A 13,866-nucleotide genomic window follows, 5' to 3' on the forward strand; every position below is an offset into this window, starting at 1 on the left:
TACACGCATACACATACATATATATGTATATTTTAATGACACACACCTTAATTTCAAAAGGAACGTTGAATACAATAAAATACCGTTCCATGCTGCATAATGTAGTGGCGACCAACCCTCGTCGTCGAGTTGGACATGATCGAACACAGCTTGCTGACAATACAGTTCGCTAGCGTCTCCGCCGTGAATTGCAGTATGGTGAATAGGATACAGGTTCCTCCAGAGTGCATCAGGAGTGGTCTGGAAGTCACGGGCCCATTTTTTGACTGTGGGGATTTCAGTCCTTAGCTGCTGTGGACGTGATTGCGGAGTGGTGGTGGAGGGGGTGGACGTGATGTCACCTCGATCTAAATATCGGTCTGTGAACTGGCTGAGAACTTCCGTTCATTTGGAACGTCGTTCTGACGGTTCTCTAATAGTAAATGATAGGAGTAGACAACATGAAACATTGGACGGAGGGGACCGAGGATTTTACTATAGTGGTTGACTCGCTATACGCATACATATAACCCCCCATAGACCATTTTTAAGTAAGGTAGTATGCTACATTTCTATACTGCCGGAAAGGTATGTTTTTCTGTTGACTTGCTATTTAGTTGTTATTTACGTGTGGCTAGGTTGACTTTGACCCAGTTCTGGTACAAATTTTTTACGAAGTATTTACAATTTGAAAACTGCATAACTTTTGAACCAATAGTCCGATCGGGATGAGATTAAGCATAGGTTCATAAACTATTGCCCGCCAATATGAAGAAATTGAGTCATTTAACTGCCAATAATTATTTGGCATGAACTTCTATGTCAACCACTATATATTTAGTAAAAATTTCCAGTCTCTTCAGTCCAATAATATTTGATGTTTGCCACTCCACTACAGAGTCCTATAGACCTACTATACCAATGCGGCTCCCTTTTTGAGTTTTGTTTTAAAATAAATAGGTACATACATTTGTGTAGTTTTTATATATATAAATTTACTAATTTTGTTATCTCGGCAGTTTTAAAATTTTACAATGTTTTTTTTTATTTGTTGTAAAAACAAATATGTAAATAAATACATATGTAAAATATTGTCTTTTTCAGGAGGCTATGAAAAGTGTTTTTTATATATTGGTTTTCTACAAAAAATAAATACTCTCTCTCTATATATTTGTAGGATATATAATAATTTTCTCGAATTTGTTTAAAAAACAACAACTATACAAATATTATAATTGCGGTTAATGAAATCACAGAACAGGACAAAATCCCTTGGACCTGAAAATAACAACAGAACAGGACAAAACGAAATTGAACCTCCCATAATTACTACTTTTCCTAGATGGACATGACTATTGAAAATTTAAAGTGCGATTGTGCAATTCACGCTCACAATCTCTAGTGCGTCTGAGGCGTTGTATTCTATTTCCGGTTATAGGCGACATAGTTTATGTACCGAAAACTGATACTTGACTGTTGTTTCGGTAAAGTTACTTTTTCATTTTGTTTCAGTCAATATTGAATTACCAATAATATAGACAGTGTCACATAGTCTCAGCCTCTCAGGTCTGTGTTATTAATACCAAAAAACAGTACTAAATAGTATATTATACCAAGTGTTTTTGATTTTTTGAAGAGGGTGTAAGTCGCAGAAACACAAAATACTACTGTCCTTTGAAATCGTCAGTAAGATTGAGGCCATCCTCAGGCTGAACTAAAAGGATGAGCCTCATGTACTGTGTGAGACTTAAGTATTAAAATAACTAAAGCCATCTCACATTGTTTTCAACATACGTGTACACGTGCACGTTGTCAATATTATTATTTGAGTGCACGACTGTACACACACCGGTGAAGTGCACGCGCATAACAGTTCAGTGCTTAGGCCCGGGTCGCCTTACGTGTGCCCATAAATATCGACCCTGCCTTTACGGATGGACCGGATGCGGTTTAGACACAGGCTCAGGCATTCGTTGGTGCCGTGTAGATATTTTAAGCTGCACAACTGAGTGCAAGCGCAATATTGTAAAGTACCATTACCCTCTCTACTCTCTAGAGAGAAGAAGCTAAAATACAAAGGGGATCGAACTAGCGTCCGAATGGAAGGTGCGATTTTTTCAACAAAATCGTACATAAATACTTGTGTGCTTCAAAAATAAAATCCTATATCCCGCCCATTTGCTCCATTTTACTCCGGTTGTTGATATTTTATTGACATCAAATGGTTCCTGCAACCTTAAATTTCAACCACTGGGGGTGCAGTTTATTTATGTTTTCATTGTTTTGCCAAAACATTTAAATTTGGGACCTATATTTTATCAAAATAGGTTTTCTTATTGTTTTGAAAAAATAAACAACTTGCCAAATGTATTTTCAATTTTTTTGTTGTAAATAGTTAGACGGAGCCACATAATGTCTCTAAGATCTAATATATGTACGGCACTAAGAACGTATGGATCTTGCCTCTCTCTACTAGTATTCTGAATGGGGTTCACCGCCAGCAGCCTGCCAACAGAAATTAAATATTTTTTCATAGAATTTTGTCAATACGAAGGTTGAAATAGATCTACATTCTACAAAAGGCTTGGCTCCGGCTTTTCCTTGTCACCTCCACTTCATTTTATCTAGTTGTAGAGATTCTATTCATACGGAACTAAAATTTATTTCGTAATTTGCAGAAATAGACCAATAACAATTATCCTTACCCATTTTGGTAAAAAAAAGACATTTGTTTTTAACTTCGTCATCGATCTTTTTTCGTCCTCCAATCGTATGCGTCTCAAATCTCAAATCTCGAGTCAACTTTCAACGACGAGACGAATATTTGAAAGAGATTTGGAGGAAGCTCAAAGCCTCAAAGTCTCAAGCTCACAAACTTGAAACCGGCTAATGTATAATAAGGAATCTACTTTTGGGCTATAACGGTCCAGGGGGTAGTTGCCTAGAGAGAGAGAGAATTTATTTGGTGGATTACGAATTTCTAGATCGACCTACAAATGTCAAGTTTGTTTGTTCTGGTATGTAATCTGGTTTGTTTGTTTGGTTTTGTTTACAAAAAAAAAGCAAACCAAAAAAAAATACAATAAAAAACAAAAAAAACGAAAATGGTTTGTGTTGAAAAAAAAAGCGAAGTCTTTTATCGGAGTAAAGGTTTGAATTCAAAACGCGACTCGAGTCGCGCAGTCGCGAGTTTTGAGGGCCCGACGGCCAGCAGCCCGACCGGCGACCGCCCACAGACGGAAGACGGAAGTCCGAAGGCGAGAGACGACTGACGAAAGGGTGCGACGAGTCTGACAGACTTAACACTCGGTCTACTAAGCGAGGTGCAAGGTGGCTTTAGGCCTTTTTTAAAGGCCGGGTCAACAACTCGAAACTATTTATGTCCAGTTGAAAATAACCAACAGTTGTATATCTATTTTTAGAAATCAATTTTGTAGATACTGAACGGGTAATTAGTAAACTACGGGTTATAGGCTAAAAAGGTGAAAATGGTACAAATAAACTAAAAACAGGTTACAATAGAACTGTTTCACATTTTTATTGACCTGTACCACTATGGCACTAAATAGTACTATTTGTTTATTTAAATTTTATTAGAAAATAATCTACACGCCTCCCCGGCTCCTGAGCCACCTACTGTCATAACAAAAAAAGACACCCACTCCATAGCCTCCTAAAAAACTAAAAAGACACCCACCCCCAGAGTCCCACTGTATGAGAAGGAAATGCCACGCGGGTGCCACTATGTATCACTATTTTTTATTTGTTTCTAAATAAAGCATATTAAAATATAAAAGTCTTCTCACTTGCAATGATAAAGTCATAAAGACTAAAGAGTCAAGGCTCAAGACTCGACTTCAGGAGATAGGACCAAATTTTGGTTTGTAAAAAAAAAAAACACAATTCGAAGAAAAAAATGTATGAAAGTTTTTATAAAAAATATATTCATTACTTAGACTTTCAAAGAAAAATATTTTAAAGATCTGTTTCACACATGATTTATTGGGCCCGCAGTCAGGCGCCAGCTACAACAGCAGTCGCTGGCGTTAGCCCACTGTCACTGAAAATTTGTTCAACATGTGCGATATTTGAATTCAATCGTTACATATATTAGAGACATCAAAGTATTCTTCTATCGTTACAATTCCTTTGATACAACAATTACCCCAAATATCAATTCCTCTCCCAACCTACGCGTGAGAATATGACGGGATCAAATTCAGAAAACTTGAACATGGATGCGCCGTCTCGTATAAGTCGCTGCAACTTAACTAGAGACGTGTCGCACATGATACACCTAGACAAGAAGGTTTATTACGTAGGTGATCAAATCTCGGGGTTTGTCAATATGACGGCCCCTCGGGCGACCTCCGTAAATAAAATGAATTGTTTGTCGTCTCCGTTAGAAGAGTACCAGTGGACGCTCATTTGGTCACACTTTGTACAGCGCTTGAAAGAGAATAGAGCGTAACTACCATGTAAAGGAGGGTCTAACACGACTCTCAATTACCTTTGGGCTGCCAGATGATCTTGTGGTGACACACAATCATACGTTTTGTTCTGTGCAGTGGGATGCACGCTTGGTGGAGGCTGATTGGAAGCCAATGGCCTATCGTCGATTCACCATGTCGGCTTTGTACTATGCCCAAATGAATATGGGCCCAAGAGTCCAGCGTGAGGTATTCGTAGAAAGCAAAAATCTCACCCTACGTGCAGAGATCAGCCTTTCACAAGACGTGGACCAAGAAGGGGAACCGATAGATATTCGACTAGCCATACACAAGAACGGTGCGGTCGTTAGAAGCGTTACAGCACACGTTGCTCAACATGTGCTATTCGATTGTGGAACTATTCCAAACTATAATGGATCACACAAAGCTGAGAAATTTGACGAAGAAAAACCATTGGACGAAGATCGGCACGGCGCAAGGTTCTACATGCGTTCGCAAGTTTAATTGTGTCACTAGCGTACCGAAGAAATATGACGATCGCACTGCTGTGCAACTGCTGCGAGACTGCGATGGAAAACGCATCATACTTGCACCGAGCAATAGAGTTGAATGTTCAGATACCATGCAATCGGTTGCAGTTAGCTATACCGTAGACGTCACGATCCATACCCGTGGATGCAAAGATCTAACCTTTTCAGTCCCGATTATTCTACAAGGCAATCTACCTAAACAACCCGACAATTCAAACAGTGCATACCAAGTGCAAAGCTGTTTCACATTTTCGAGATCAATAGAGCAGCCACCTGATTATATAGACTACAAGTGCGCCTCTGTAAAATCATTCACAAGTCTCCGACCTGAAATCGAATCTTTGGATTCAGTGTTTTTCAGGCCCGATTCGTGTACTACTGCCACTGTGAAAAACACCGACTGTGGCACTTTGAAATCTCCGACTTCTCTTCAGTCCATAAGTGAGAACTTTTAGAGCGAGGAGCAATTTGTTGGTAGATCCGATTCAATAGCTGGAATCGGCTTGAAGAAAAAAACTGCGAAGTTTATCTGTTTCAAATTATATATCATATCCCTCGAAAAAGCGAGTAACTTTAGCATACTTGTCAGCTATTGGAAACCCCGCTCCTTGTATATCATTTTGATGCACAGGATGCACAGTATACAGGGACTACTGATAACAAACAAAATATAACATCAATACAACAAATAAAGGTATTTAATGCTTTATAACTCAAACAAAATCACTTCGTATAACTGAAAAAAAAACCCGTCTTAACTAACGCTAGTAGAGAGGTGAGTCGAGAATACTTTTTGCTTTTAAATTCGACAGTCACAAGCAATTAAGAAATAAACAATTGGGTCAACCTTGTACTTTTATCATGAACGTGAATCGGAACGCTCTTCTAAGTGAACGTCTGTAATGGAATAGTGTTTGTAAATATCTATCAGTCACTATAATATTTTGTACATCTTGGCAATCATTTGATTGATGCGAAAAAGAAAGAGGTAAAAAAAAAAGACTTTGTGCATGACCTATTAAATTTCTGACATATATATTTCGTACGCTCTAGATTCCGAAAATAAATTTAGCCTTGTCCGTGCGACACGCGGCCTTCTAGATGTCTATCATTACATGGCATAATATATCCATGTTTCGGAGTATTCCGGATCTCGATAATTCAATTATTTCGGATTAAAAGCAGCAATACAGTACATTTCTTATATCTCACATGAAAAGAGCATAGACAAAGAAAGTATTCACTTGTTCTTAATACTTAGAAGATCGCATAGCACTCTATATCTCATTTAGAGAGATATTTATGGGTGTGTAATTATTAGAGGAAATGTTGAGAGAACGAGATTTATAAATAAATACATAATACATGTCTTCGACATGGGGACTTGAAAGCGTAGACAGGGAGAGAAGAAACGAATGGGTGGTGCAAGTATGTAAAAGGAAAAGTATGAAATGGGAAGGGAAGGGGAAAAATTTGGGGTGTGAATGGAAATCGGGAAATGAAATATGATAGAAATGAAGCATATGTGATTAAAGTGAATTTTTTACAGGCCAAAACAGGAAATATGGGGTGGAAGGAGAACATGCGGCATTTGTGGATAAGCTTAGTGTTTAATCCCGGAACGGTTTTTGAGAGTAAAAATGAGAAATGTTTAAAAAACTAAATATTGTGCGGGTAAATACACAAATTTCATTGGGATTCAAATAATTGTTCGTAATTTTAGTAAGCAGAGTACCTAATTTTCGTGAATATTTTAGGCACGTTTGAAACAGGAAATTTAAAGGACTAGAAAAAAATTAGTTCAAAGTATTTTTTTTTAAAAAGTGAGGAACATATTTTAAGGAAAAGTGGCAGAAGAATTTGAACGATAATTTATTAGTATACGCATATACACGTACACAGGGATTAACGTAGTAATATAGGAAGTAAGTAACCGTGGATAGCTAATATGTGTCGTGATTATATTAGCCGTGGGATCACCAAGGAAAATGTGTTTGTCTGACGGGACTCTGTGGCGTAATTCAGTGTCTGGTTTGATTATAAGATCTGGTGTTGGGATCTCTAAAACCTCACCTGGAATAGCATTCTGTTTCACATTATTGTGTTGTAGTTGGTTTTGTTCGTCCGAGTAGGGTGCCATTAGCGAGACCATATTGAACGCAAATATTGCGAGTTAGCATAACGAATATCCAGTGATGAAATATTGGTACAGTTCTGGAAAAAATTCATGTGTTTTTGTACAGAGTGGTGTTTCATAGTCAGTATCGCCTTTGAATAAACGTCTGAATCTGTAAAAATACTGGTTCATGGCTAAACTATAATGCTGCATGCGCAAAGTATTTACTGCCCGCCGTTCCTTATTTACCAGGCACGCATAAGTAGAATTGTACCAATGATTTGGATCGGTATGTAATATGTTTTGATCCAAATGCTGGATGAAACAAAATGTGCTGGCTTTGATTCTTTGATTGGGTTCGAATTGGCGCAGCAATGATATATGTTGTGGGTCTGCAGTTCTGTGTTGGGTTATGAATTGGTATACGGTGAAGTTTTATAGTAAACTTTTGACAGCAACGTCTAGAGAATTCGTACAACAACGCAACAGAGTCTTATGTGGTTACTGTTGTTTTGGAGGCGGAAGCTGTTTGAGATCCCCCATTAAGACGACGCTCATGCTAGCAAACAAATCAGCATTATTGTTGAAGATCTCTTTGAAGTCTTTTTTTTTTACATGGAATAATTGTATAGCAGATATGAAAGAAACTTCACCTATGACCAAGACACGCATACGGCCTAGTTTTGTACGCAATCGTATTCTTTAAGTGGTTTCTAGGGGTTCATAATGATCTCTATTAGGAAGGGAAAATAATTCGGTGAGAGTTTCTCCATCCGGTAGAAGAATGGAGGCGACGCCGTGAACGCGCTGAATCTGATGAGGTTTGTTTGTGGTAATTTTTTTTAACAGTGTTGAGTGACCAAGTTTTTTCGACACCAGCCGCGCCTTGTATTCACAAGAATTGTTGTGCAAGAGAGCGGTGTGGATTATCTATTGTGGGATGGTGCTTGGTATATAGTTCCTGGACCTCTATGTCTCTTATGAATGTCAATAGTCTTTGCACGATATGCGTTTGTTCGGGGTCTAATCCGGGGTCGGGCGCAAGGAAGTCTTCATGTTGATAGTAATCATATAAAGTCTGTAAATGTGGGTGTCGCAGTTGTGTGAATGGTAAAGCATTAGAAACAACAGCGTCGTAATTGTCAGAGTTGATGTTTGTATTCGGTAGTTCTTTTATGGCATTCATACAGTCATCCGAGGTGATTGTAGGGATAAGTGCGGAAGCAGAAGATTTCATTGGAGACAGGAGTTCTTGAATGAAAGTATGAAAGCTCTAAATATCATTGAGTATTGTGTTTACATAATCATCATCCTTTTTGTCTTGTGCCGACAGTGTGTCAGTCATTAAACGGAGAACTTTTAGAGCGCTTTCTATATTAGTTAGGTTGTCGTGAGTAGAGACCGTGTTATTGAACTGTGCTTTATGTGCCAAAATATTGTCAAACTCTTTGCGTTCTTTTGTAGACCAAGGAATAACGCCACGAGAGCGGAACTTGTTTAGTAATGATCAGTTTTCACTACTCACATATGTACCGCGACCTAGAATGCATATCCAATGAAGACGTGTGCGAGAGCAGGAATCTATATTGTTTATGAGTTGTAAGTTTTCTAAGTATGAATTCATACCATCTACGTCAATAGTGTAGGGCAAAAGACCAGTAGCTATGTTCCAGAGACAGTGAAGTGTTAGAACGTATTGAGAAAAACGTGTAGCACGACGTTTTTTTCGAGGTTGTCTTGATATGACTTAGGGATTGTTGGAGGAGGTGTACCTGCCAACATGGGTATTGATAATTGTTTAAAATGCAAATATACACAGTATAGACCATATGAAGGGTGATGAGGTTGGGAATGAAAAAAAACATTGGTACCGCGGCTGGTGTGAGTTTTTTGTTCAGGATGCAATGAATTTTTAAGGTCTTGTTTAGAAACTTTTTTTCAAAGCGAAATATTCGTAGCACGATACAAGTGCAAATCGGATAGGTCGATGCAGATAGTGTTGGATTTGAGATACAGGAACACTTTTTGTTATAAACAGTGTATCCGCAGTGTTCGTGCATGGATTGTCGTCTACAGGACTATTTGGTTGAATTATGTCGATGTCTACAGGTCATTGGGCCTTGTACTAAGTTTACTATCAATAGATATGTCAGGGGAGATGGTAACGAAAAGCATGCACTCTGTTGAGATAGTTAGCCGACCTATGCTTTCACAGTAGAGTCATACCATTTGTAATGTTCAATAGAGGGACGAACAGTTTAAAAATTTCCGAGGCTACTTTAGAGTCCGAATGTTCTAATACATATTGTGATTTATCTTAAAATGCAGGATCGTTCACAACATCTTTGATGATTTGTAGTTTCGCAGGCTGACTGGAAAAGGAAGTTCCAACAGTACGTGCGCATTTATGACGACGAATTTGATCTGTATTAAAAAAAAAAATGAAGTTGATACATTGTGCAAACCAATGATCGTAATAATGCAAGAAGTGTTCCAATAGAACAGGACTGAGTGTACCCTTTTTCTTCTTTTGGATAGAATATCGCCAGTCGGCATGAGAAAAGGAAAACAACTATGCATAAGAGTGCTATTTTCAGTATAATCATTCATAGGAAAATCAGATTGAGTTACTGGCAACCGTATGTTGCCTCGTTCAAGGTCATCCGGTTGGGAATCATTACTAGCAGGCATCCGAGTTTCATTGTCGTCATCATTATGGTCCTCTGCACCTGTATCTTGTACGTGCAGACTAGATTGCTGCAAACCAATATTACGGATCTCGCGTAATGTGGTTTACAATAGGGATAATATTATTTATTTCAAAAATAGCAAGTATGTATGATGCAATGTATGAATATACGATATGGCTCTCATAGTCGCTGTAGCGGTTCAGGAAAGATTGATAGGAAGAAGTGGTCAGTAAATTCCCGTTTGAAGCTTGGGCCAAGTGAGTCGACAATGGAAGATATGTGCTGCGTCTGATTCATTTACGCAAGAGTTGGAATACAGTTTATGTTGGATATCTGTATTAGGCATCTGGGCAGCGATGTTGTCACTGGCAGTGTGGGATACGTTAATAACACGGTCTTACGTTACCACTTGAGCATTATTTAAAATGTTATCAGCAAAGGATAACATCTCATCATGTGTTTCATGCTGAGGTATAATTTGTATATCTTTATACAACACGTTGCGTTCTTTTAATAATGATAAATACTGATGCACAACAGCTGGTCTGACGGCGAGGAACTTAGTATACTGTTGGCATTTCGTAGCACTGTTCATTTATTGTTTGATATCTTTTACTGTACCAATCATAACGCAGTGCCATTCACGTAATACATTCATATCCGGTATGCTTCTGCAAACTTTACAGGCCCATCTATCGGAAATGCATTCATGTGTCCCATTAGTTTCAACGATAAGCTATCGGTAAAAGGTGCAAACTGCATTTGCAAGATATTTTTGAATGTATGTTCTAATTGCAGCATCCTACACTCCATAAAAGTTGGTTGTGGCAGATTATGTAACTCTTGGTAGTACTTCATATCACCTAGATCAAAGTGGGTTGCTAAAGAAAAGCTGTAAGGCTTCTCTTTCTTAAAACCGGCTTCACATCGATGACAGACATCAAAAGAACATGCTACGAGTATCAAACTACGATGCAAAAAAATAAATATTGTTTTCAATGGTATAATTGCTACTCAAGACATTAGCACGGATATTAACTGCCGTAGCTGTATCCGTGCACAAAAAGTCTTGTATGTCGACATGTCTTTTGAAATATTTCTCACTCGGATCTTGTAGCTGTGAATAACCACAACTAGCGCAGCTAAAACCTTTGACGTGCTTACAATTCATAACCTTATCGTATTCATTTATACATTCCCGAATAGGTTGTTTGTTAATTGATTCGGGCAATGGTGTCTCTATTTCGTCTTGAGTACAATTCAAAAGTATATTACTCAAACCCGTTGAATCGTGTAACCTTTTCAACGCATGATCTTTATTTTTCTCATAATCGTTAGTAGCGTCATCATCTATGTAAACTTCATTAGAATATTCGTCGTTAGGATCACTACCTGCATGGTCATCCATATCAGTATTGTCATCAATGATTCCGATGTTATTGCCTGTAAGATTATTTGGAGCACCTGTAATGGTGGAAGTAAGATGTGTTGAACTGGACGTTGTATTATCGTTTGCAATTGTATGATGTGATGCATAATTTGTACTTTGAGACTCAGTAGTGCAATTAGCAATTATATTTCGGCATTGTGATGAAGAATATGAACCACGTTTGCCGTTATAGTGCTTACTAGATGATAGTTGTTCATATTCCGATAGAAGAGTCTGTATTCTGAGCAAATCGCGTCTTTTTTTTACGTTGTTTGAGGTGAGTTTCGTCCCTTTAATGTTATGCTTGTATGCAGTTGTTTTTAGAGCGAAATCAAATTTGGTGGCGCTGTTTTTAGGATCAGACATGCATGCATCCACTTGATCTGTTGAAAGTGACGCACTTTCATGTCCGCAACCGTTCACAACCCGATTTAAGTAATTTAAAGAAATACACTTGGACATATTTATGTTCTCACATATAAAAAGGTTCAAACTGATGACGTTTCGACTGAAGTTGGACTTTTTACTATGATATTTCTCAAAGCAGTACTCGCAAGATTGCAAATGTCATCATGATTCTGGGCAGTTCATATTCCAAATTTCTGATTTTCATTACTCCAACTTCCGTCGTGAATCTCAGCAGTTCACTGTATTCCACATTTCGTATATTCCATATTACTCTAATTTGTATCCTTATTTTCGGCATTCCGTATCCTACAATTTTTATATACTATATTTCCAGTACACACACGTATGTGTTCACCTACGGTGGGGTGTAACATAACTCCCATACTGTGCACTCAGACGATCACACCTATAGCACAGCACATATTCTGGGGTATAGCATATGTTACACCCCAGAGTAGGTGCTATGACACACATGTGCTCCCCCAGGTGCAGAGTATGGGAGACATGCTAAACCCTACTGTAGATAGCGATTTCAGGTGTATGTGATGGTTATTCGTTAAACTGTTACCGTTAACGATGCGACACAGCGGATTCGTAATATTTAACCAGGTTACGTTATGAAATGGGGAGGAGGGGGAGGGGGGGGGGAACACAATTTTCTGTGTGTGCGTGTGTCCACACGCGTGTGTGTACACACCCGTAGGTGTCCACCTACGGTGGGGTGTAACATACAACTCTCACACTGTCCACTCAGAGAGTCAGACGTGTACCACAGCACCTATTCTGGCGTATATCATGATTATACCCCGGAGTAGGTGCTATGAGACATATCTGGCCCCCCAGGTGGATAGTATGGGAGGATATGGTAAACCCCACCACAAGTGGACGCACACGTGCACACACACACACACACGAAACAGACTCAGACTTACTCAATTGTGTACACATATATAGAGTAGTCTGGTTGAACCGTGATTGGGATTTCAGTTGTATGTGAAGGTTATTCGTTAAATTGTTACCGTTAATGCTGGGCAGCGGATTCTTTATATTTAACCACGCTATGAAATACGGCGGGGGGGGGGGGAGGTTTGACGACAATTTCCAGCCTTTGTATGTACACGCGTGCGTGTACACAAACGTATGTGTTCACCTACGATGGGGTGTAACATAACTCTCACACTGTGCACTCAGAAGATTGCACGTGTAGCACAGCACCGATTCTGGGGTATAGCATATGTTACACCCCAGAGTAGGTACTATGACACACATGTGCTCCCCCAGGTGCAGATTCGTGATATTTAACAACGTTATGAAATGCGGGTGGGGGGGGGGGGGGGAGTGACGATAATCTTGCCCGGATGTAAGTTGTAAGGTTGACGTGTTATGAAATAGGGGGGGAGGGGGGGTATGACGATAATCTTTCCTGGATGTAAATTGTAAGGTTGACGTTAATCTTTCCAGCTGGGATTTAATTCAAGTTGCATAAGTCCGAATGTGCAGTATCATTTGTTACAATATCATTTATTTATACATCATACATTTTCGGGTAGTTTTCCCTATTGGAATAGTAGTTCATGTTTGACGGCAATGGAATGATATGTGTACGAATATTTGCATCCAACAGATGAAATGAAATGCACAAATGTTATGATAATGTGGAATTGACAGGGAGTGGGAGGAAGTGAGTACGGATGACTATATCCAACATCCGGAATTAAGTTACGTTAGGGGGATTTGAATTCCGGTCGGAAACGAAATTAAAGTTATTTACGTTACAGTTTGGGTTGAGTTTTTAAAAATAGGATTCACGTCTCTTTTTTAGAAAACAAAAGGGGGGGGCCCGGCGTCAAAAACGGAAATAAAAATCGGAATTAAGTTACGTTAGGGGATTTCAATTCTTCCACGTTTGATAAGGAACATAAATGAAGGAACATAATTGCTCTTATACGTCGTTTGAAAAAGAACATGTGAAAAACACGAAATATGGCCTTCATGCAGAACATTGGGCTTTTCAGCACAAGCTTGGTAGTAGTCCAATCTGCATCAGATTTCAATTGTTCTACGTTTCGGCTTAAAATTTCCCCTTGTACACACTTTTCAATTCTCCATTTCTGGATCACATTTTTAGAAATGACCCTATAATTTTTGTGTTTTCAGAAAAATATCTGATTTTTTCTAAAAAGTGAACAAATTCTGCACATAAACGTTATTCGCTTCCGTTTCCAACGCAATCCGATACCGTTAAAACGGATGACCATGTATG

The 13,866-nt window shown here is 38.7% G+C and overlaps 1 protein-coding gene across 1 annotated transcript; it reads left to right on the forward strand.

The window, feature by feature from the left end:
• Positions 1 to 4,547: 4,547 nt before the first annotated feature.
• On the forward strand, positions 4,548 to 4,934 carry SARC_09752 (hypothetical protein; the record flags this gene model as incomplete). The annotated part of the gene is made up of 1 exon (XM_014296223.1): positions 4,548 to 4,934. A coding segment is annotated over one exon (387 nt), but the record flags the coding sequence as incomplete, so codon positions are not given.
• Between the last annotated feature and the right edge of the window lie 8,932 nt (positions 4,935 to 13,866).

This window comes from Sphaeroforma arctica (genome assembly GCF_001186125.1).
Source record: "Sphaeroforma arctica JP610 unplaced genomic scaffold supercont1.1032, whole genome shotgun sequence".
NCBI lineage: Eukaryota > Ichthyosporea > Ichthyophonida > Sphaeroforma > Sphaeroforma arctica.